At 40.6% G+C, this 26384-nt stretch overlaps 1 protein-coding gene across 1 annotated transcript in view; it reads right to left on the bottom strand.

The window, feature by feature from the left end:
- Positions 1-25870, bottom strand: part of LOC104498088 — a gene marked incomplete at its 5' end in the record, with an annotated part of 37374 nt that extends 11504 nt beyond the window's left edge. The window contains 7 exons of the mRNA XM_010141428.1: positions 1925-2041; positions 2414-2524; positions 6767-6955; positions 8706-8846; positions 11028-11188; positions 12599-23395; positions 25704-25870. Of these exons, the coding sequence (XP_010139730.1) occupies positions 1925-2041; positions 2414-2524; positions 6767-6955; positions 8706-8846; positions 11028-11188; positions 12599-23395; positions 25704-25870 (11683 nt within the window). The remainder of the gene's footprint in view (positions 1-1924; positions 2042-2413; positions 2525-6766; positions 6956-8705; positions 8847-11027; positions 11189-12598; positions 23396-25703) is intronic.
- Positions 25871-26384: the final 514 nt, after the last annotated feature.

Here is a 26384-nt window from a genome sequence, read left to right as displayed (position 1 = left end):
GCGACTCCACGTTAAGTTCATCAAACCTAAGTTTTATTTTGTAGAGGGCGCATGACTGTAACTACTTGTCAACTCATGAGTTTGATGGCAATGTGCGTGCAAATATGGAACCTGGAAAGAGCAAAAGAAGTCAAGCTGAGGAATGCCAGAGCAGGAAGGAGGACTGTGTCCTTATCTTCTTCACCCAACAACTCTTCTTGTTTCCAGTAGCAGCCTTTCTCAGAAACCACATGATGCTTGCTAGGGAGTACACCTGCTACTGCAAACCGCATTTTTACAGCTATGAGAAGGACGGAAGTGCTTCTGCCAGCTCACTTGTATTTCTAGATTGAACAAAATGTTCCAATATACTTCTGCTCCTCACAGCAGTCACGTCCACAAACCAGAGACCAGACTTGTCTCTCATTTTTACCCTACAAAGCATTTTGTTAGATTTTATTATTATTATTAAACCAGATCATGGAGCGAGGTTAAAAAACTGAGGGAAAACACACTTGCTTTCTCCACTTAATTTTTGTTAGCGGACACTCCTGTCACTGCAAGGCACAGAAGACCACCACAGAACCTCAAGAAATGAAATCAGGATGAGAAGAGGAGGCTTAGAGAAGAGATTAGTAGATGGTCCCTTTCCACTGCCTTGGGAACCCACTCAAGGTACTGCAGAAAGGGAGAACCCTTCTAGGCTTGCTAATCTCTTTTCACAAGCCTCGTGGTGGAAAGGCCCTTCCTTTCTCACCCGGCTGAGTGCTCTAGATTTCTAAATTTCTCTGCTGGGGACAATTATTATAATCATCAAAGCCAACGTTCTGTTACAATCTCAAAAGTTAATAATTGCTGAAAGAAAACTTTATCATCTATGCCCTGAATTAATACTGAGAACAGCCCAAAACTTTCCCACCTAGCAATCTCTCTGTTCCCTGGCTCACTGTATGGCTTGCCTATACTAAGTGGAAAAACAAGTTAGTGCATCTCGGCAAAAGTCTTTCTATTTTTAGGATGCTATAATTCCAGACTTCTGTGTTCAGTTTACAGCAAGTTTTACAGAAAATTCCACCTAAGCCTCAAACCTGACCTACTAGTTTTGAGGGTTGTCTTAACACTATATTCTAGAAGGATAAGCAGATACAGCACATACTCAACTACATCACTTCAAAGACTGACCACCGTAAGTCATAGTTTTTGCCTGAAAGGTGAATATTGCTTGAATTCCTCAGTTCCACTTCTTCAAAGAGAACCAGTTCAAGTATTCATTTTCAAAGATGAAGTATGAATTATTAAACTTATAAAACGCATGTATGTATGACACACCGCACCCCAAAAATAAGGCAGTATTACACTACAGTAAGAGGTAGCTATTTCACTGCAGGATGACATTAAACTCATTAATCCAACTGCAACTTGTGGTTTAATACTCCAAATCTTTGGCTGCCAGAAAACCCTAGTGATACAGATAGAGGCAAAGTAGCAATCACAGAACCAAGTCAAACAGAAGGGCAGTTTGTGACTTGGTTCACTGAAGTTGATGCCAAAACATCACCGACTTCAATACCATCAGGATCAAACCTTGCCTGATCTGTTCCAATCCTGTAAAAGTAGTGATGGACCTACCACTGCAACCACAGCAGTATCATGAATGTCATTTCGGTGTAACATAACAGTAAACAGTATATATGAACCGATCTGACTCAAATACCAGACGCACACCTTATTGAAGTACTCTAGGTCATGAGCAACACCTTAAAGCACAAAATGGACATAGCAGCAGCAAGTATCTAAATTGATCAAAGACAACGATTTAACTCAACCTGTGGTATTTGACACATGCATTACCATAGGTTTTTAAGGCATGGCTTTTGCACTTTCCGATACTTCCACTGCTCTTTAAAACGTGATAGTAAGACAGGTATGTCGGCATAACTTCTACCTTTCTAATCCATGCTTGGGGACCGCTGTTGGTCAGCTCATCTGAAGACAGTATCTGTGCTCCAGTACTTCCTGTGAACTGGCCAGGTATGGAGTTTGATTGGGCCCAGGCGTCAATCTATTAAAAAAAAAAAACAAACCCAAATATAAGTCCAAAATAAAAACTTGCATGTTTTTCCTTTTCAATTCTCCATTGCATCTCAATAATTTTCATGATTTCTCACTTATGTTTACTACTGTTTATTAACACTCACTTGTAAGCAAATGCTCCAAAAAGATGAGCATAGTTGTATGTTAACCCTAAAGCATGTCATGGCTTGCTTAGCCTCAAAATCAGTGTTACAAAGTGCAAAATAAAGGCAGAATTTTAAAACATGTGCCCGTAAACCGGGCTTCCAAAAACTTGTATTTAAATACTTAAGAAAAAACAGCTAGTATGAAGGAAAAACATTTAAGTTCATCAAAATGCTGATGAAAAAGCGCAACATACCTGTTCCTGTGCGCGATTTAACATACACATGGCCTCTAAATCAAATGAGTTTTCACTAAGCCTTTTCTGAGCCACTGCTCGATCATTCATAGCTGTAGTTATGTCCACGCACTAGGAAGAAAAAGATTATTTTTAAAAATACATTGGACCATGAAAACATCCATTTGGTATGGAAAAAACTGTTGTAGAATAAATGCCACAAATACTATGAAGTTGTTTTAAACATTGAATAGTTGGTTTGTTATATAAATAGGCAATGTGAAAAAAAAAAATCCTTGAACTACTTGTGACGTATATACAATACAGGCTTCTTTCCTAAAAAAAACCAACCAAAACCACAAAACAAACAAACAAACAAACCCAAAATCTGAGGTTAAAGTAAGACATCCTGATAATTTAATATCACCTGCATATACAAAATACCAAAAGAATTATTTCCAGAGAACTATTCTGGTCAGAAAAGGTTCTATTAAATGTAATTTAGACAAGAATTTAAAAAAGAAAAGCTTTCATATAGACCTGTTCACCTGAGGACCCTATTATTAAGTCAGACTAAAACTTCATGTCTTACGTACGAAAAAATTACAGCAAGAAACACACATATTTCATAAACTTGTCTTTAGTGTTTTAAATCTTAATTTTCAGCCTAAAACAGACTTGCATAAAAGTAAAACTAGACTGGTAGCTCCTAAAACTGACTGAGTTTGGAAAGGATTATTTAGATCTGTGCTGCTGAACTAGAATTAAATTAAAAAAAAAAATAAACCTGAAACTATCTCAGACATACTAATTAGAATCATTTGGATAAAAATATGGAGTAAATAAAGAAGCTTAATGTAAACTATGTGCAAAGCAATCAGGAAAGAAATCCAAAGCACTTGGGAATATAAAGATGTAATAAAATAACAGCTAATATACAGCTCTTTTGTAAAATTTCTTGTGCCTTGTTCTTCAGAAGATGCGCATTTTATAGATCATTCTATTTTGAATTGAGAAAAAGAACAGTGCTCAGAGGCAAGTGAAATTCCTTTGCAGAAGAGCCCGTGAAAGAGACTAAAAGGGCTGGAACTGTTTGAAGCACAGAATAAACTAAATCATCAAAACAGCAGGTGGCATATAAACACAGTAAGTTGATGACTTAATTTTTTTTTAAAATGCTTTACAAAAGACTTGCATCTTTTGCTCATCACTATCTCGTAACCTTAGCCTTGCACACATTACACTAGAATAAAGGGCCAGTAGAAGAAACTAAAACCAATTAAAATTGACTCTGCTGGACAGAACAATACAGTTCATCCACAAAATCCCTGTCACAGCAACCAGGTCAAGAATTTAGTAAATATTGAAAAACAGCAAGAAACAGACATGAATGTCTGCAACTGCATAAAGTAAGTAATTATTTCTGTACTCTACTAAATCCTATTTAAAGACAGGGTTGTTTTGGTTTTGTTGTTTGGTTTGGTTTCATTTTTTTTTACTGCTTAGGACAAAAAGTATTTCCATTTGGAAAATCATTGCTGAAACATCTGGCACTGAGCGAGACAGGCTTAAAATCCCAGAAGTCGTAAACGTTTATGATACTGACTTCAGTTTATTGTCCCAGCTAACAAAAAAAACCCACAGACCATAAACAAGGCACAAGAATAAAAATTTTCTATCACCTAACATGACAGTCACATATGCAAAAGAATGCCTGTTTAAAATACACTCTTTTTAAGAGTTACTGAGCTTCCCTTACACAGCTGAAGTAATTCTTTAATTTTTTGTTTGTGAAACTGGTTCAGGAGATAAATAAAAGTCATTCTACTCACCAAAAGCTTCAATCCAGCAGTACACATAGGCATGCAAGTAGTCCACTGAAACCACATTGGGACCACTCACATACTTAAACATACATGTGTACTTTAGTGCTTTACCGGACTGGGGCCTATTAGCAGATACCCTGGTTAGTTAGAAATCCCATACACTTCCCCCACATGGTCAGTCACCATTTTGGAGACCGTCATGGCTTTGTATTATGTCAAGACACTCGATGACCGCTTTGGATCTTGAAAAAAAAAATCTCTGCTTGAAGTACGAAAAATTGTTATTATTTAGTCAAGTAAAACAGTTACAAGTTCAGCATGCTGTTCTCTGTAAGAGTTCTGCCTTTCCAATCCTGTCTTTTAATAACATTTTGCCCACAGTCACAAATCACAAACACTGAAGCAAGAAGGAAGAGGTGACAATAGAAAGCAGGCATTTTTGACACACTTCTTAGGCCCACCAATACACTAAATGCATTTACTGCGTTATTGGATCACATGGCATCTCTGTGTATACTCCAAACTTACATACACCACTTCATCTCTATGCTTTCAGATATAGCTTCTTTCTCATAGGTTTCTCTCGCTTCTAGAGACAAGCTGATACTTCAGATTGCTCAAGACTTTTTCCTCCATCTCTTGCTACCACAAACAACTATAAGAGCATAGTTTTATTAGAACAATTCGTAACACATTAGCAGGGCCATTTCTGACTGCTTATTCCCAAAACTAATTCTGTAACTTTAATGAAAACATAACAATAAAACCAATTTTTTTTTAATGTCAACGTAAGATTTGTGTCAGTATTGTCACAATCAAATTTCTACATTAGCAACAATGAATGGAGCTAAGTTATATGTCAAACTTCCCGAGGATCCAAGCACACTCTCCCACTACCCTACTCCAACAGCAAGGGAGCTTATCCGGCTTCTTTTGCTCAAAGGAAACCTTTCCATCCTCATAAACACAAAGAGTCCTCATAAGCACTTAAATAAATTAAGCAGAGAAGCCCTCTGTTACCTTTCAGACTCCCTGGGAGAAACATAGAGGGATTCTGCTCCTACAAGTGTATTCGTGTATTTCAAACTAAGGATTGCCAAACCCAAGGGGATGGTATGCTCTGCTGTCAGCTAAGGACCCTTGAAATCACCCTTAACAGAAACCAAGTTAAGGTAAATGCAAATAAAAATATTTATTTACAAAATATAAAAACAGACAACATTGTTACAAGCATTTAAAAAAGTACACATGACAAAAAGAAAGTTGTATTTCATATATATATATACTCCAATGTCAATTTTTAAGGCCTTTTCTACATAATCAACACACAAACCATCAGTGCTCGGCTAACCCCATTTGTCAAAGACACAAGCCTAGTGTCACTGGCGCAGACATCTACAGAGCTTGCCTGAACTATGAGCGTTATCATTAACCATTTGAAGGACAAGACTTCTTACCAGGTGCTAAAACATGGCCAAGTATCAGTATACAATGTTTCTACGCTCTGGACTCTTTACATATGCACTAGTAACTGGGAATGACATTCTGCACAAGCATTTCAGAAAGTTTGTCTGCTTAGTGGTTCATGAGAAAGACCAAACAGCAGTTACCATTTATACTGAGGGAAAAATGAATTGAGTGCCTGACCATCAGACTCTGAGGTATAGCATGGTAAAGTCTGCCAAACGTGTTACACTCGCTGTGCTTTTGGTGCTGTCAGACACAGAAAAAACTACCTTCTGTACTTCAGGAAGTGAATCGTATCGTCTTAGAAAGTTCTTCAAAACCAAAATGCATCAAGTGGAAAGACTGTTTCATCAGAAACTGATGCCAAGGCTTTTTTGTTTATTTGCTTTGAAAGGTATGAGAACAAGTCCTCAGATGAAGTGAAGTTAATGTCAACTTGAAAAAATTTACATCTGCCTTAAATATTTAATTTAATTCCAAAAACCCCATGAAATATCCTTCACACTTCAAGGAGAAATGTGGGTTGTTCATTTTTTGGTTTTTTCTTTTTTTTTTTTAGTTTATTATACATACAATTAGATTTTCCTTTAGAAAGCCACATGGAAGACAGCTATGTAAGAAAATGTGACTGTAAAGTTAAAAAATTAATAGATACATCCAGATAAAAGGGCAGCTTTAGAAAATACTTCCGAACCCATTTTTAATGGCTTACATTTCAAAGCAACATTATTGCTCTAAGACTGGTAATGAAAGTCGCAACTTGGGGTATTAACCGCTGCAGGAAACCGGACAAGAAACTTGCTTTTCATCTTCAAGCAAAAGTTTAAATTCCATTGAGACAAAGAAGTAACTAAGTGACAAACGCACACGGTATGGGTACAGGTTGCTTTCTTCATTGCCCATGTAAGCATGGTGACCAAATCTGAAGACCACAGCAGTTCACATAATCAGCTTATTGAAGTGTTGGATACTACCTATGTAAGCTTTTTTTTTTTTTTTTCACAGACTGTGATTTGGTACTAGACTGACCAGGTAACGGTTTTGGTTTTCTTATATGATATGCTTTCCTTCCCTTCCTTACCTCAATGGATGGTTTGGGGAAAACATCATCCTTGCTTTCTTCTTTGCCTTTTTCAACTGGAACCCATTCGCCATAGACACTATCTGCTTCTTTTTTCCTATGTTGAGATCCAGATGAAACAGGAAATTCCTTTGACAGGCTGACCTGATTTTTTGGTTGTGGTGGCGGTGCTGGTTTTATGCTGGGAGTCTTAAAAGAAATAAAATTATCGAAAGTTACTACTTGAGAACATACAATACCCACAATATGCCTTTGAGAAATCATTTACTGCATACATTTGGTATTAAGTTTTCGTAAAAATCATCCTACTAATATTACATCAAAAGCCTTTGTAACAAGTAATTTTAGCAGAGCCCTAAAAAACACACAAGTAAGCAACAAATTGCAGTATCAGACGAAACAGCTAGAAGCTAAAATCACGCAAAACAGCTTCAGCAGCCAAAAATCCACAAAACCTCACTCCTCACAATTATCTCCCTGCTTTTCCTCTACCCCATGATGAAAAGATTAATTTTAATTTGCCACATATTCATTTGGCAATGGAAAGCTCCAAAATAAAAATCCTGGGCAGCAAAAAACATTGACTGTGATATCCACATGATGATAAGAAGCTCTACATTACTATATATCAAGCCTTCTCAATATTTTGTCTTCTAGTCTTTGATTATTTTTAATAGCAGCATGAACCTCAAAGTTGTATGAGCTTGTTCTCCTTAGAAACTATTGCTAATATATTAAAGAGTCTGCAGAAAACTCTGACAAGTTTCTCCTCCAAGAGGCAAACAAGAGCCCCGAGAGCCCACAATATCGGGGAAATTCCTACTGTCAAAGGAACATGGGTGAGAATAGCAGTAAGACTAGAATCCCAAAAGAATGGAAAAAATTATATTGAAAGGATCAAAACTGTGGAAAAGAGGCAGAGCAGCCCGTAATTTCTAAAGAACATTCCTCTTTGGAGCCTTTACAGAATCTTGAGGTTTCTTGATGGTACCGCTTTCTAATGGTACATCATAAAAGATAAATCTATTTCTTCCTTACATCTTATGCAAGTATCTATTACCATATATTTTGCGTACACCACAACTTACTTATATAAAAAGATACGTGCTATTTATTATTTTTACTTGTTAATGTTTATACTTTTATAGTACTTTATACACTGCAAACCAGAACAACTGTCATGGGCACAAAAGAAAACAACAATATTTTTTTTTTTAATCTAGACAAATTCTAATCCATGCTTCAAAGCATACAAACCCCAGATGCATTTAAAGAAACACTCCCTCATTTTATTCCTTCCAACATGCTCATGCCCAGAAAGTGTCAACAAATGCTCTGAAGACTCAAGAGCAGTTGCCCAAGGAGGGTGTTTAACAGGACGCTTAGACCCTTTTAACAGCAGGCAACTTCGGTGATTCTCATTCTTAGCTTTCTACTAGCCAATCTCAAAACCAACAGTACTTTTTTCTCCTTTAGTGAACACCTAAGATCTACTGAAGATGATCTACGTAGAAGATTTGGAGTCTGCACAAAGTTGATGACATCATCATATTCAGAATACCTCAAAATGCTTCTAGAATTTTGCTAGGGGTTTTTTAGCCTGTCTTTTAAAGAAAAACAATGCTCTTCCAAAAGCATTTCCCAATTCCGTTTGTAAATTCACATATATGAAGTAAAACCAATACTTTTTATGTTATTTAAGATTTAAAAGCTGCAAAGACTTGAATGAAAACAAGTTTCAATCCCCTTATGAGAACTACCACTACCAATCTACTTCATTTCATTCAGACTGCATTTAAGTTTCTTATTGTAGGAAAAGTACTTTTAAAAACATTCCACTGCAATTTCATCAAGATTCCCTGTTTAATTTCTGTAAAATTACTTGCATTATTTAAAAATAACCACAATTTGAAGTACTGAAAAATAAAGAAGTACTCACACTTAAATTGAAAAAAATAGGTTTGGGTTCACTCAGTTTAAAAGGATGGTTATAGAAAGGACGTTCTTCCTCCTCCTCATCAGAAACGTGAGGTTTGTTCACTATCACATCATCTGTGCTTTGAGCAATCTTCTTGCATTTCTAAAAGAAAAAGGAACATGACAGCTCTGAATAAACCTGGATTTTCAACAAAAACATATAAAAAGAACATTTTTATTAAAACGTGTTTTTCTTTTCTAAAGCAAGAGGTATAAACTGAGAAAATCTTTTGGCAATGTAATCAATACATGTACTTTTGGTATTTTACGCACATTAGCCATCACCCACCTAGGTTTCCTAAGCATTCATGCAGCAAATAATTTCACAGACATAAGATTTCAAGAGCATACTGTAAAACTTGCTACATGGTGCTAGTTGCAGAATGCGTCTCTAGACTGCAAACACTCCAGAGTAGGAACTCACTGGTTGTTCGGCATCTCATGTAATTAGCATATTGCAATCCATGGAAACTTCAGTGTAACTCACAAAACTACTACACAGGAAAACCTAAGAATAGTTACTAATTCTAAGTTCTGCTGGTAGTGCAGGGACCTAGTCAGAAGAAATGCCTTCAAAAGATTTCAGATTTCTTCTGAAATAGTTTTACATTGGCCAGACAGAAGCTGAATATAAAACATACAAGTCCTGCAGAGACAATGCAGTCAAATGAGAAGAAAACTTCCAAGACAAAAAGCCTTCTACAGAGGCTAGAATTTCATGATGAAAAGCTCTTTACTGATTATGGTTATCTGCACCGAGCATTTACCAGGAACTATAACTCAGTCAATCCCAAGTGCATTTCAGAACATTATAGTCTATCATCATGCTTCTATTATGTCCTCATTCATGAAAAGTATACTTACAAGACTTACAAGACATTTAAGGACATAATATTTGAGGAAACAATACTGGCAAAGTAAAGCCAGCATCTGATTTGATTCTGGTTCAAGTTCGTAAATCACATCTGTTCGATGATGTGACTGTTGGCACACAAGAAGCAAATAGGTAGCTTCACTGCTAAAAAAATATCAAGTCATATTGATGGCAGCGTTCTCATCAGTCCTTATCAAAAAAAGGTTTCTGCACTCTCCTGTGCCAAGACATTTCCAACAGTAACCAAAGCACATTCTTTAGGAAACTGGAAAAGCCTGCACTATTTGGAAAGCTAATCCTCAAAATATATTATCAATAGTTATTACTTGGTTCCCAACTAACTGAAAGCAGTTTGTCCAGTCTGCAGTTGACACTGCGGAAAGATAACACAGCTAGCTTTACAAGAAACCGAATAGGCTCCAGAAGAGTTCGCCACTTGGGCACGCCACCACACCACAATGGCCCGGACTGCTTCTGTGGCCAATTTTCATTCAACAGAACAGCAGCAGCATCCAATAGAATCCCACAGAGGAAGAGGGCAACAAAGAGGTACATTTGAGGCTACCAGATCAGCACTAGCTACACTTCATCTTGGTCAGGTTACGTGAAGAACCACGAAGCTGTCTGCACAGCATATCTGTACAATCTCAGCTTTTTCTAAATACTAACAATTATTTCTGCTTCCACAAGCCTATGCACAACTAAGAGACTCCTCTCCAGCAATTTCATATTGCTTAATTTCAGATGTTATTTCCATAAACAGGTATTTCAGAACTGTGACACTGATAATACAATTAGAAAAAAAAATCAGTACTTTTTTTCCATTTCAAATCATCTTTAGCTTCTATGGGAAAAAATACAGGGGGAAGTTGAACAGGATGACACTAGTACAGTAAAAGGACAAATAGCAATTTTTTCCCACAATTAGGGCAAAAATTCCCCATTTGTAGACTTGAACTGCAACAGGATAGAATTGCAACAATAATTCTCTAGAAATATCTTAGAGTGCGTATTAAAATATAAAGAACTATGTGAGGTGGGCACTAGATTCTTAACTTAGAGATGTTTAACAATGAGAAATTCACTAACAAAAGAAAGAACAGAAATAACTTACAACACCAGAACCAAAAAACTAGAAGTGAAAGCAGGACTACAAGGAGAACTATGAATTTGCACAAAATTAGATAAGAATCAGAACAAAACAAAACGACAACATAATTGGATTTCATGCGTTTCCATGGAATTCAAAGAGCCATTTTCACTACTTTAAATAAGACTGTGTAGACAGTAAGGGCTAAAACCACCAGCCAGATTACACACAAACCAAGTACACAAAATGACAGCTTGTCTACAAGTCACAAAAAACCCTACCCGCTTATTCTCAGGCTTGAGACTGTTGTTCTCGCTTACCTCAGTGAGCTCCTTTAGTGTATCTCTTGATGACTTCTGATTGGCTTTGTCATCTTTCTTCTGAGATAACAAAGGCATCAGGCTTGGTGGTAAGGGAACACCAGACTTAGCACACATGGCGGCTGCATTAGCTTTGGCTATTTCAAGTAGCTGGGCCTTGTCTAAAGAAAATTTTTTTTTTAAAGAAAAAAGTATTACTTTTACAGATTCTTGTTTTAATAATAAACAAACATTTGTGACAGACAAATCAAAGTACAAAGAGAAAACTTGACATTTTACCCGCACTGTACAATTTTATGTGAAAATAAGCTCTGGAACTTTTTAAATTTGGTCTACCCAACAGACAAGTTGCAAATTTAACAGCTCAAAATCAGAAGTTCTGATGCCTATTTTACTTCACCTTTTCATCCTACTCTGGAAATACTCAGGCATTTCTACACAGTAAAACTTCCCAAGGCTACTGCCCAGCTATCTCTGAAAAGCATTCAAAGGTCTCAAGGAAGTGCTCTCGATTCTTACAACCAACCAGCAGAAAAACGTCAGCACTGAATAAAATGTGCTCTTGTGTAAAGTACAGTTACACACAACACTCTTAATAAAACAGTGTTTTGCTTAAGGAAAAAACGTGGCCTTACCACAGAAAGAGGGAATGAAAACAAAGTATAACTTATTTGATCTGCCAGTTCGCAAATAAATGAGGTACCACTATCTCAGCTTCACAAAAATCCTCAAAGGACACCATTCCTTTACTTCTTAAGAAATAAGATACAGATTTGCTGCATAATCAAAGTATGAAGGCAGATTCACAGATGCTCATTAATTCTCATATTCTGTTAAAAATACTTTTCTGGAAAAGTGTCTTCCATGGTAACTCCATGAGACAGGACCAAAAGGTTCAGAACCTGAGGTCTACAAAAGGAGGCTTCCTCACTCACTGTACAAGAACTTGTCTCTCAAAATTAAAACTTTTTCTTTCCTTACATAACTTATTACCTAAGGAAACTATAAGGCCTCTTTTCCTCCAGTCACAGATGCAGAGAAAAGATGCAGTTCATCAGGATTTTTTTGTTCTCCAATCAGCTGGGTCTGGGAATATTTTCAGAAACAAGTCTCCCTTCCCATTAAGTTCTTTCACGGCAAAGAGGCAAGACAGAGTAATTGAAACAAATAAGCAAGCGTTACAGCTGACAACAGAGCTAAGAACTCCCCAACTGGCACTTAATTTCAAATTTCTTCCATGCCTCATTTGTTCCCAGGGAAACCAGAAAGTCCTGCATTTCCTACAGAGTACTTGGCCTTTACTAACTACTACAATGTAGAGTGCTCCTCAAGACTGCAACATACTATCTTTGCATAAAACCTCTAACCCCAGCTTAGATAAAACCTGCTCTAAATGCACTTGCATCCAAATGGTAATCACTGATTTAGCTCCCACATAAAGTCTCCTAACAGAAGCCACACGTGTCAAGAAACTCCTTAAGAATGCTACAGAGGTACGTTAAAACAAGACTATGCAAATAAACACAGTATCACCTAACCATGGAACTACTGAAAATAAAATTATCACTTACCCAAGTCTGTAAGACGTTTAGGTGACCTGTTCGTAAATCGATCCGATGACCTCGATCTACGACGGTCCGGAGATCTGCTGTATCTTCTCCTCCCTGAAGATCTTGATCGCCGTAGTCGAATCGGTGACCTACTAGAGCTCCGTCTTCTTCCTCTTGACCTTGATCGCCTTTGACGAATAGGTGTCCGACTCCTGCTCCGTAATCTGAGTGATATTCTACGATCTCTTGAATCTGATCTTCTTCTTCTTCTGTCAGTAGATCTTGATCTATTTCTCTGAGATCTCTTACGCCTGTCTCTTGACAAAGAACGCCGCCTTCTTGATGCTGACCTTGACCTACTCCTCCTTCTGTGCCTTGAGCGCGACAATGAACTAGACCTAGAGCGACGATTAGATTTTGATCTTGATGCTCTTCTCCGTGTTACTGATCTGGAGCGATTCCGTCTAGAGCGAGATTCTGTATCGTATCTCTGGGATCTGCGCTGAGAAGACCTTGACCGTCTGCTCCTAGATCTCCGTGAAGATTCTTTGTCTGCTGTTTTTTCAATAGATTTAGATAGACTCCTCTGGCGAGCAGTGGACCTGGAGCGTCTACGCCTAGACCTCCGTGAAGACTCTTTGTCTGCTACTTTTTCAACAGACGTTGATTGACTCCTTTGGTGAGCAGCAGACCTGGAGCGCCTACGTCTAGACCTCCGCAAAGATTCTCTGTCTGCTGTTTTTTCAACAGATGTGGATCTACTCTTCTGGCGAGCAGCAGACCTGGAACGTCTACGTCTAGACCTCCGGGAAGACTCTGTGTCTGCTTTTTCAAAAGATGTGGATCGACTCTTTTGGCAAGTAGGAGACTTTGAGCGTCTGCTTATAGATCTTCGTGAAGACTCTTTGTCAGACATTTTATCAACAGAGCTGGATCTAGATTTTTCACCTTCGGAAGACTCAGAATGCCTACTCTCGGGTATAAAAGAAGAGTCCTGTTCCTCCAGCCTCTCAAGGGGCATGGAATCCTGTTTATCTTCATCTGCCAAAGATGGCTCCGCATCCTCACCCTCTTCACCAGTGGTAGACCTTGATTCATGCTCATCTGATGATATGGAGTCTCTTCGTTCAGCTGTCAAGGAAGGCTCTGCATCATCTACTTCTTCACCAGTGGTAGACCTTGATTCACGCCCATCAGGGGATGTGGAACGTCTATGTTCAGTTGTCAAGGAGGGTTCCATATCCTCTGCTTCTTCACCAGTGGTAGACCTTGAATCATGCTCGTCCGATGATGTGGAATCTCTTCGTTCGGCTCTCAAGGAGGGTTCCATATCCTCCACATCTTCACCAGCAGTAGACCTCGACTCCTGTTCATCTGAGGATGTGGAGTGTCTACGTTCAGTTGCCAAAGAGAGCTCCTGGTCCTCTGCTTCTTCACCAGTGGTTGACCTTGACTCACGTCCATCAGGAGACATAGAGCGTCTATGTTCAGCTGCCAGAGAAGGTTCTAAATCCTCTGTTTCTTCACCAGCTGTAGATCTTGACTCACGGTCATCAGAAGATGTGGAGTGTCTACGTTCAGCTGTCAAAGAGGGCTCCCCATCTTCTATATCTTCACCAGTGGTAGACCTCGACTCATGTTCATCAGACGATGTGGAGTCTCTTCGTTCAGCTGTCAAGGAGGGTTCTGCATCCTCTACTTCCTCCCCAGCAGTCGATCTTGACTCATGCTCATCAGAAGACACAGAGCATCTACGTTCTGCTGCCGAAGGCTGTTCCAGATACTCTGCTTCTTCACCAGTGCTAGATCTTGACTCATGATCATCAGGGGATGTGGAACACCTATGTTCAGATGTCAAAGAGGGCTCCAGGTCATCCATTTCTTCATCTACAGTAGATCTATGGTCATGGCCCTCAGGGGACACAGATCGCCTATGTTCAGAAGTCAAAGAGGACTCTAGACCCTCTTCCTCCATGGGAGATTTCAGCTCAGGACCTTCCTGATATGAAGATGTGGAATGTCTACGTTCAGATATCAAAGAGGGCTCTAGATCCCCTGTTTCTTCACCAGGGCCAGATTTCACACTGTAGCCATCAGGGGACATGGAGCACCCACTTTCAGGCATTAAAGAAGGCACTGCATCATCCATTTTTTCAACAGGGATGGATTTCAAGTCATCATGGTACAGGGAGGCTCTATCATTTAGCGTTAGAAGTTCAAGACTGCCTACTTTTCCAACAGCGAGGCCATCAGGGGATGCCGCACGTTCACTTTCAGGTGTTGGAGAAAGCTCCTGCATATCTGCCTTTTGAACAGTGGTGAATCTTACCTCGTGGCTTTTGAAAGGCAACAGATGGTCATTTTCACACGTCAAAGAATCCATGTCCTCTGTTTTCTCAGCATGAGTCGATCTCGATTCATACTCTTCAGGGGACAGAGCATGTTCATTTTCAGATGTCAGAGAAGGTTCCTTAGCCTCTACTTTTTCAGCAGGGCTAGACTGCAGCTCCTGACCTTCAGGGGACATGGTACATTCACCTTCAGACAAAGACAACTCCTGCACCTCTGTTTTTCCAGCATCAGCAGACTGCAACTCCTGGCTATCAGTAGACACTGAACTTTCACTTTCAGATGTTTCAGAAGGTTCCTCCACAACTTCTTTTTCAACAGGACTGGATCTCAAATCATGGCTTTCAGGGGAAACTTCATACTCATTTTCAGATAACAGAGAACACTCTTGAACCTCTGCTTTTTCAGTAAGAGCAGAGAGCAACTCCTGCTTTTCAGGGGATGCAGCATATTGACTGTCTGATATTAGCGAAGGCTCCTGCACCACCGTTTCTTCAGTAAGGGTAGACTGTAATCCTCGGCCTTCAGGGAAAATGGTATATTCACTGCTAGATGTCAGAGAAGGCTCTTGAACCTCTTTTCCAGCAGGGCTGGCTGTCATCTCCTGGCCCTCAGGAGATACAGCATATTCATTTTCAGAGAGTAGAGAACATTCTTGTACTTCCGTTTTTTCAGCAAGGGAAGATGGCAATTCATGATCTTCAGAAGACACAGCATACTCACTGCCAGGTACTACAGAAGCCTCATGCACCTCTACCTTTTCAGGAGAACTAGATTTCAATTCCTGGCCCTCCCAAGATACAGCACATTCATTTTCAGATGTCAGAGCAGGCTCTTGCACTTGCATCTTTTCAACATGGGCTGACCACAGCTCCTGGCTCTCAACAGACACAGAACATCTTTCTTCAGACATCCGATAAAGTTCCTGTACCTCTGCTTTTTCAGTCGGGGTTGATGTCAACTCTGGCCCATCAAGCACTATTGTGTATTCATTTTCAGACATATGAGAGGGCTCCTCTGCCTCGACTTTTTCACAAGAAGTTGATGTCAACTGATGACCATCAGAGGAAACAGTACACCTGCTTTCTGGTATCAGAGGTGACTCCTGCACCTGTATTTCTTCATCATAGGTAGATATCAACTTGTGGCCATCAGGGGATGCAATATATTTCAGTTCAGATGACTGTACCTCCAATTTCGCGGCAGGAATAGGTCGCAATTCATGAGTATCAGGCAACAGCAAAAGCCCACTCTCAGATGTGAAAGGAGTCACTGGGGCTTGTAGTTTTTCAGTAGCTATGCTTACTGATTCACAAACATCAGCAGACTTGGAGAACCCACTTTCCAGGGAGAGAGGAGGCTTCTCTATCTCTACTTTTTCAGCTGCGCTGGATGTCAATTCATAGCCTTCAGGGAAGACAGAACACCTAAGCTCAGATGCCAACGACAGTTTTGCACCTTCTGTTTTCTCGAAGTAATTATGTTTTGATTTATGGTCATCATTGCACACAGGAATTCCACTTTTAGACACCAAGAAAGATCCTGTACTCTCTATTTTTCCAGCAGGCAGGTATCTCGATTCCTGCATTTCAGAAGACTCAGAGCAGTCTATTTCAAGTACTCGTGAAAGCGCTGGACCATCTAAATCTTTGTCATTAGATGATCTGGACTCGTGAACTTCAGAAGACTTGCAGCTTTGTCCTACAGTTGTCAGTAGAACTCCCTGCATTTTTTCAAAAGGTGATAATGAAATGATGTCATCTGAGATCTCAATGGGACCACACCCCGACGTCAGGGAAACATCTGAAGCCTTGATCTTTTCAACAGATAAAGATCTTTGCTCATTTACATCAGGTGACTTGAAGGACCCACCTTCAGACACCAACGGAAACTCCTCTTTTTGTGAAGTAAAGCTGGATCCTGTTTCATGTTCATCAGACCTGAAGCATCCACTATCAGGAACCAGAGAAGGCTCCTGCATCTGGCCCTTTTCAATAGGCAAAGAAGTTGACTCAGAGGCATCAGGGAACACAGAGCATGTAACTTCAGGTGCTGGAGCAGAATTTTGAGTCTCTGCTGTTTCAAAAGATAGTGAACTTGACTCAGGGCCGTCAGCCATCTTGGAAGATTCACTTTCAGGTACTTGCACAAATTGCTGAAGCTCTGTTTTTTCAACAGGGATATGTTTCAATTCATGACCACCAGACAAGTCAGAGAGTACACTTTCAGATATCAGAGAAGACCCCTGAATCTCCATTTTTTCAGAGGACAAGGAAATTGTCTTGTAATCATCAGAAAACACAGAGCATCCACTTTCAACTGTCAGAAGAGGCTCTGGACCCTCTATTTCTTTGAGAGAGGTAGATCTTGTCTCATCTTCATGGGATGTGGAAAGCTGAAATTCTGTTACTGTGGAAGTTTCTGCATCTCCCCTTTTTTCCACAGATGAGTATGCCGACTTGGATGCAGAGCAGGTAAGTTCATGTAACGATGAAGACTCCAGAGCCACTGGAGTGGTATTTTCAGCCGACCCATTTTCAGATGTCACAGAAAGCTCTGAAACCTGTGTTTTTTCCACAAGGATGGAATTCAATTCCTGGTCATCTGGGGGTTTGGAGCAATCAAATTCAGACATGACAGAAGGCTGCAGAACCGCTGTGTTTTCAACAGATGAGGAGCTTTTCTCAAGACTATCACAAGTTTTGGAAATTTCTCTTTCAGACACTGGTGGCAGCTCTGGGCCATTTACTCTGTCATCAGGCAAAGCTACTGACATGGGCCCATTAGAAGGTTTGGAGGAACTGTCTTCACTTGCAAAAGATGGTTCAGGAGCATCTGCTTTTTCAAGAGATTTGGTCGACTCCTGAAGTTCAGACGATTCCACATGCTTGCTGCTGCCCTTTCCTGAGGATAACTTACTCTCTCTTATTTCTAGAGATTTGGACCTTGACTTAACACTATCAGAGGACCTGGAACGTTTCCGTTTTGATTTTTTTGAAGATTCTTTGCGCTTTTTTTCAACAGACCTAGACCTAGACTTGTAACGTTCAGAAGATTTTGAGCGGCGACGCTTAGATTTTCGTGAAGACTCCTTCTTTTTTTCCACTGATTTGGATCTAGACTTGTAGCAGTCGGAGGACTTAGAGCGCTGACGTTTAGACTTCCGTGACGACTGCTTTCGATCTCTTTTTTCTACTGATCTGGATCTAGACTTGTAACGGTCAGAGGATTTTGAGCGCTGACGTTTAGACCTCCGCAGAGACGCCTTACGACCTCGCTTCTCAACAGATCTTGACCTAGATTTCGAACGATCAGAGGAACCAGACCCTCTGTGTCTGAACCTCCACGAGTATTCTTTGCCCCCTCTCTTTTCTGAAGACCTGGATCTAGATTTGGAACGGTCAGAGGACCTGGAACGTCTGCGGCGGGATCTCCAGGAGGACAACCTGCTCTCCCTCTTTTCCACTGACCGTGATTTAGACCTGTAGCGGTCAGATGACCTGGAACGTCTGCGCCCGGATCTTCGGGAGGACAGCCGCTTTTCCACGGACCTGGACTTAGACCTGTAGCGGTCAGAAGACCTCGAACGTCGGCGTCTGGACCTTCGGGAGGACAGTCTCTTTTCCACTGACCTGGACTTAGACCTGTAGCGGTCAGAAGACCTCGAACGTCGGCGTCTGGACCTTCGGGAGGACAGTCTCTTTTCCACTGACCTGGACTTAGACCTGTAGCGGTCAGAAGACCTCGAACGTCGGCGTCTGGACCTTCGGGAGGACAGTCTCTTTTCCACTGACCTGGACTTAGACCTGTAGCGGTCAGAAGACCTCGAACGTCGGCGTCTGGACCTTCGGGAGGACAGTCTCTTTTCCACTGACCTGGACTTAGACCTGTAGCGGTCAGAAGACCTAGAACGTCTGCGCCCAGACCTTCGAGAGGACAGACACTTTTCCACTGACCTAGACTTAGACCGGTAGTGCTCAGAAGATCTGGAACGTCTACGTCTGGACTCCACTGATCTGGACTTCGATCTGTACCGATCAGAAGACCTAGAACGTCTGCGCCCAGACCTTCGAGAGGACAGACACTTTTCCACTGACCTAGACTTAGACCGGTAGTGCTCAGAAGATCTGGAACGTCTACGTCTGGACCTTCGGGAAGACAGTCGCTTTTCCACTGATCTGGATTTAGATCTGTAGTGGTCAGATGATCTGGAACGTCTACGTCTGGATCTCCCAGAGGACAATCTGCTTCCTCTCTTTTCTGCTGATCTGGATTTAGACCTGTAACGGTCAGATGACCTGGAGCGTCTGCGCCTGGACCTCCGGGAAGACACTCTTCTCTCGCTTTTCTCCACAGATCGGGATCTAGATTTGGAATGCTTTTTTCTGGAATCTGAATAATTTCTGCTCCTAGAACGTGCTCTTTTAGAGGTCAAACGCCTGGAAGTAGAACGTGACCTTGATTTTTTCTTCCGCTTCCTAGACCTGGACTGAGACTTGGAGCGACTTCTTTTTTGTTTCTTTGCATCATGTTTTTTATCGCTGCTTCTATGGCTACTTTTTTCAATAACTTTCTCTAGTCTCATCAGAGTCTCCTTCATTCGTGCCGCTACATCAGGTTGCACATCAGATGTTTCTGAATCTCTTTTCTCAGACTCCTGTTCTGGAGTTGCTTCTCTGACAGATTCAGCCTGTGGAGTGACTTCCGACTGGCTTGTCTCTCCCCCAGGTACTGGAAGTACTTCTGTAACAGTCTCAGATACTGGAGTTGCTTCTAAATCTTTTGTCTCCGCCTCCAACCCCACAGCTGCTTCTGCATCTTTTGGCTCTACAACGGTCTCAGGAAGAGGACCTGTTTCCACATCTTTTCTTTCTGCCACGTGAGCTGGAGCTGCCTCCAACTGCTTTGTGTCTCTGATTATTTCAGATTCAGGAGTCCCTGCTGAATCTTTTTCATCTGCTGCATGTGAAGAACTAAAAACTGTTTCTGCTATTACAGGCTCAGATGCTCGAGTTTGCTCTGCATCTTTTTTCTCAACCAGAATCTCGCATTCCTGAGCTTGACCTGGAACTCTCACATCCTCCATTTGTGGAGCCTGCAATCCTTCTGTATATTGTACTTCTGCTGCCACGTCACGTTCCAGTGTTGTTTCCAGATCTTTCATGTCCCCTGTTTTTGCAACTGCTTCAGAAGATTTCATTTCAGCAGCACTCAGGATTTCTGGAGCCTCTTCTGTACGCTTCCATTCTGCAGCAGGTTTTGCTTCTAGAACTGCTTGCAGATGTTCTCGCTTCTCAGTGAGTAAAGCTTCTGGAGCAGTTTCTGAAGTATTCTCTAAGACATTCATTGCCTCCACATATCCAGACTTTTGGGAAGTTTCCAAACCTTGGATATCCACGTGTCCCTCGGGCTCTTCGACCATTTCAGAACCTTTCACCTCTGCTGTTCCAGACTCTTTCATACTTTCCAACAACCTCACTTCTCCAGCTTCTGATGCTGGCTCCAAATACTTTGATTTCATTGCTTTCTCTGTTTCTGAAGGTTCTTCCAAATCTTTTACATCGACAAGTGAGGGCTCATTTTTTTTTGTGCTTGTCCTCCTTGTTGCAATTATATATTCTACAGTAGGTCCCAGAGTTCTCACATCTGTCAAAATCTTAGATTCCGAAGCTCCTTTCAAGTTTCTCATTTCCGTCACTATTTCTGATGCCATGGTTTTTTCTTCCACTCTGGGCAAAGACTCCAATACTGCTCCTGAATGACCTATTATTTGTTCCTGCACAGATTTTGAACTTGTTTCTGAAGTTTGCATTGTCACTGTTTGCACGGGTTCTAGCACTGCTTCTTTGCTTCTTATTTTGTTTGGATCTTCTGAAGCAACTTCAGAATGCCTCATTTCTCTAGCCACCTCAGATGCCGAGCCTTGTATTAGTGCCCCTGTTTCAGATCCCACAACCATTTCCAAATTTTTCATCTGCATTAAGTGTAAAGTTCTGGATCTTGCTTCCGCATCTTTTATCTTTGCAACTGCCTCAACTTCTGACAAGTTGTCTAAACCTATCACTTCTACAGAGGCAGAGCTAGTAGCTAGTTCGGAATCCTTTATCTCTCCTACCACCTCAGTTTGTGAGGTTCTTGTATGCATCATGACCTGAGACTGTGAAACGATGGAACTCTTCGTTTCGCTTGCACCAAGAGGTTCTGCAACTGTTTCTGCATGTTTTGGTTCTCTCTCTGCTGTAGTTTTTAAATGCATCGTTCCTGCTAGTGCCTCAGACTCTCTAACTGGTTCCATGCTTACACATGCAACCACAGATTCAGGAGTCCTTACTGACCTTTCTTCTGATGCAAGAAGTCCAGGGCTTGCTTCCAAGACTTTGCTACCAATTTTGGCTACAGAACTTACACTCTCTCCTAAGCCACTAGCCACTGCAAGGGTTCCAGGCTGCAAGACTGCTTCCAAAGCTTGTATCTTTGCCATACCCTCAGATGTTGGATCTCCTATACCTTTCATGTGGAGATGTGGAGATGTCTTCATCTCTATCCTGGCTCTGTCACGGTCTGCTTCTGAATCTTCCCTTTCTGACTCTGCTATAGGTCCTATAGTTGTTTCCGAACTTTTCACTGGTCTCAGATCACTCTCAGATCTTAATTCTCTCAGCAGTGAAGCACCTTCTGAATCTTTTGCCTCTGTTACAGCTACGGGCTTGAAAGTAGATTCCAAAATCTTTGAAGTGTTGGCATTTTCAAGCTGCAGAGTAGCTTGACTTGTTTCTTGACCTTTTACTCCTGCTTGTGCTGCAACTTCCACCGTTGCTTGTGGACCTTTAAAACTCTCCGCCATCTGGACTTCTAGAGTTGTTTGGGAAACAAAGGTCTGCACTGGTTCTAAAGGTGCTCTTAAACCTTTTGCCTCCGCAATCACATCCACACCTGTCAGTTCTGCTGGAAGTGTAGACTGCTGGATTCTATCCACGCTTCTTGTTTCTGACAAGACTTTAGGTTGTAGGAACACTCCTGATGCATTTAGCGCTGTTGCAGGATCCACGGTACCTTCCACACCTTTAACTACTTCAACCTGCAGATATTCTTGAGCTGCTTTCACATCTTTTGCCCCCAAAGTTTGGGGCTTTACCACAGCAACTGGCTGCAGAGCTTCTTCCAAAGCTTTCACATTTTCCATATGCGCAGAGCCTCTAGCTGGTTCAATATCCTTCACTTCTGTAACAGCTCCTGGCCCGTGGGGTATTTTGGCACTGCTTACTTCCACCTGGGTCACAGCAGTCATTGCAGATATTTTAAAAGGATGCTGCAAAGATGTATCTGCCTTCAAGACATCTGAACCTTCCATGGGGCTGCACTGCATCACTCTCGAATTATCTGATGTAACTGAGGGCTTCAGGACTGGCTCCAAAGTTCCGCTCACAGCACCTAAGTCCAACGATCTTTCCACATTTTTTACATTTCCCATATGCAGAGATTTTTCAGTTGCTTCTGGAATTTTCACTTCTTCCGTGGCCACAGATACGTGAGCTACCTTCACAGTATTCAGATCTGCCTGATTTGCAGATTTAAGAATATTTGTCACATCACTTGCCAAACACACAGGTTCTGAAGTTGCCTCTAACTCTTTTGCTCCACCCTGTGCCACATATGGTAGAGACGCTTCTGAATATTTTACCTTCATAGTCTCAGACTCAAGAGCTGTATCCAAAGCTTTTACTTCCCCAGTGCCTTTAGACTTCAGAATAACTTCTGAACCTCTCAGTGCTTCTGTCACCTCTGAAGTTAGAGTTGCTGCTGCATCTTTCTGAATTTCAGATTTATTAGCAACTCCAGATGGGATGCTAGTTGAAGTATCAATGCCAGTATCAAAAACACCCTTTTCACTCGCATTAACAGCTACAGGATAAATACTTTCGTGAGACTGCCTAATTTGTTCTTCTCTAGTGCAAATCTGAGTTTGAGTTATACTAGCATTTTCTTGGATATCAGGTTGACTGACTTCTAAACTAAACGGAGGATTTGTTGCACACAGAGTCCCCTTCTCACTTCCAAGATTTTCCACAGATTGCTGAGAATCAGTTCTTGAATGAGAAACAAGACCTAAAGCTTGTCTATCAAGCTCCTCACTTGCTTTTAAGCACAGTCCTTCTGGCTGCACATGGACAGCCAGATTTGCATCTTCAAATCCTCCATGCTGTACACTCACTTTGGAGCTTGATTTCTCTGGTATCAAGTGAGAAGCAGGCTGCAAGCCTGCATGTTCTCCATGACGTGTACTCAACTTTGACTCCTTTGGCTGCTTTTTGTGCTTTTTCTCTTTCTTCCTTTTCTTCTTCTTTTTCTTCTTCTTCTTGCTTTTGTGTTTCTTGTTCTTCTTTGATTTCTTCTTAGGAATTTCATCTTCACCAGTAGAGCTTCTTTTTGTAGACTGAGTACTATTTTTCACAGTATTTTTGTCTACGTCTAGAAAAAATGATATTTTCCTTGTAAATGTTATTAAAACCTCATTTTAAAAATTATTTTAAACAAGTGACCACGTACATGGATAGAGGTACAAAAAATTTAAAACTTTAAACCCATTTCTTCTTCACTAACCTACTACACACAAATAGCACACACCTCCTTTTCAGTCCTCTTACCCTTCCCCTCAGGAGCCACTGTACATAAAAAAAAATTAATTTCAGTGGGAACATGTCTCTTTCCAAGAAGTAGCTGGATATACTTCCACCGATATTCAGCTGGCAGGTGCATTCTTCCAGGAGGCTGGAGATGTGCTTTTAGACTACTTCAAGCTAAAGTGAAGCAAGAACTCCCATTTTCCAGAAAAATTATCTAAGCAGTAGCAAGCTTGTTGTATAGAATGTGGCTGGTCCCATTATCCCCTACTATGCTTTAACTTGTGAGTGAGCACAATACTACTAGTATGTTAGAAATTATTTAAGGCTATTTACTGATCAAGTTCCTCACTGATTAAGGTCGTCAAATAAATCTGGGGACACAGCATCTGCTTTCGCAATCCCACGTATGTTTTAAGGCAACTAGCTGTTCAGACTGGACTGCGGTTGCCATAAGCAACTGCAAATTTGCAATTATCTAATAGAGCTTTTCCTTCAAACAGGAAAGTAAAATTGAGGTGACTGCAGGGTCAAGCAGTCACTAAACAAGAAAGAAAAAAGGAAGACTGAGGTTTCAATCACCTTCTTTTAATTCTATATCTTCTTTTCCTCTGAATTTAACATATGCTAGATTCTTATCCTTTGGATCTAGTGACACGTTTTCATGGGAAAGGCACTTCTATTAAAGGCAACTTGTTATAATTATTGTTAAATATGAGCTATATACTCAAGTCTGCTTGCACCTTAACTTCAACAATTACACTGATACTGGCCAGTGCAGCAATCTGGATTCTCCAGTTGTAATCTGGCTGTGATTACAAAGCATTGTATGACTTAAGATTCCATGAACGAGTATCTCAGGTAGGTTTTTTTAGCTCACACATTTTTTAGGAACAAGCAGCTTAACAAAAAATAGCGGTGCCACCAACACTGGTGTGAAAGTAACGAAAGAGGACATTGAAGCAGAGTCAAATGTCCTTTTCTACACAGCATTTTCAGATAATCTCTACTGTCCAACAGCAACACTAACTCCTTTCCAGATATGAACAGTGGGAAAGTTTACCATGTTAAGTTTATTAACTTCCAGGTTAATAGGTCTCACTTATAATCATGTCAGGTTGCCTCATTCTTCCACAACAGAACATCAAAAATAAGAAGAAAAAAAAAACCACAAAACAAAACAAACAAAACCCCAGATGCCAGCCTAACATGCTGCTTGTACAGCCTAAGTGAACGACTTATGTTGAAAATGCTCAAGGTAAACAAGCTGCCATGGAAAAGAGAGAGGAAAAGCAATTCCAAAACCCTGCGAACAGAATCTCTGAAATAAACAATTTTCTACACTGCCTCTTAAAAATAAAAAAAATCACTTTGAAACTATACTTACCAAGCACAAAGTAGTCACTTATGTATCAACTTCAAAAAATCAGAAATGCAATAATTAGAGCCTTCACCTCACTAACTCTCCCAATTCAGAAATTTTACAGAAAGGAGTAGTCCCATGAGAAGAGACACTCATATGCAACTTTCTGGCATAATAAATCCAGCAAATTACAGAAGTTACGAGATTGCAATCTTCCAAAGGTTAAGAAATTTTTATGTAGCAATCTGAGTACCTCCATTTGAAAGCTAAGTGCATTATTCATTTTAAAACAAAGCATCTTGCTCTAACAGAATAGTAAATCATACAGTTCTGAATTCTAATACATTACTTTTAGAAATAATCTTTCAAACCAGTCCAAAACAACACAACAAACAATGCTTCTATTCATCAGTAGCAGCTTTGTCAGTAAGAACTGCTCACTGAGATCCTGAAGTAGGCATAAAGGTATATATATGGGTATTATTTATACATTTTAGCATTATTGTACTGGAGAGTAAAGAAAAACAACTTTGGCACACTGAGTAATGCTTTCATATAATAACTGGCTTCAATTTTTAAATTATGTATTTTTTTGTCCATCTATGGTTGTGAATCACAGTAGACAAAAAAACCACTTAACAAACATAACAATAAATACACAACTTGTCTGATTAAGCTCTGTGAGGAGCCGTACTTAAAAGTATTTTTTCACCTCCGTACAACTGATTCAATTTTAAGCACTACGACAACCTTCTTAACGAAGAACATATTTCCCAAATGTGTTTTCATTTACCTGATGTGCACTGCAGCTCTGTATCAAGGGCTCCAGAGAGCACTTCCTCTATTTTCTGCACTATCTGATCATTCTGACGACTCCCAGCACCAGCAACAGTGTCATCTGAAGGGTTGGCTTGCTCAGCTGGGATTGTGTCACCATTGGGCTGGCCTTCTACCTTTCCACTAACCAAAAAAAAATATCAACATAATAGAAGCAATTTTGAGCCTTTTTTGAGCCTTTTTTAAAAAATGTATAAGCATTTATTATACTCAACCCTTCAAAACAGTATTTCAGCCTCCTGAAGAAGCCATGCTTTTAGCGTAACATCTACCTTTTGATTAACTTTTTACTTATTCACAACAGAACCTGTTGTGACAACTGAGTATCAGGCACAAGGGAAGAAAACACGTTCTCGAATGGGCCACAGTACCCGTGCTTTATGTAAGAACTGTATAGGCTCCCCTCACAAAATAACCACCCACCCATCACTCACTCTTCCCAAACAGATTGTGCTTAAATTTGCAATATAAGGCTGGGAAAAACTTGGCGCGCTAAAACGTAGTAAAATCAGTAAGGCAAATCGCACAGACACACATCCCCCCTTCCCCTCCCGGCCCTGCACAAGAGGCCAACACCGAACACCCGCGAGTGAAAACGGGTGCGCGCTCGCCAGGAGACTACGCGTGCGTGCGTGCG

The sequence above is a fragment of the Buceros rhinoceros genome, unplaced genomic scaffold, assembly GCF_000710305.1.
Source record: "Buceros rhinoceros silvestris isolate BGI_N320 unplaced genomic scaffold, ASM71030v1 scaffold11180, whole genome shotgun sequence".
Classification (NCBI taxonomy): Eukaryota; Metazoa; Chordata; class Aves; order Bucerotiformes; family Bucerotidae; genus Buceros; species Buceros rhinoceros.
Note: the sequence above shows the minus strand (reverse complement) of the source record. Positions and strands in the feature narration are given on the sequence as shown.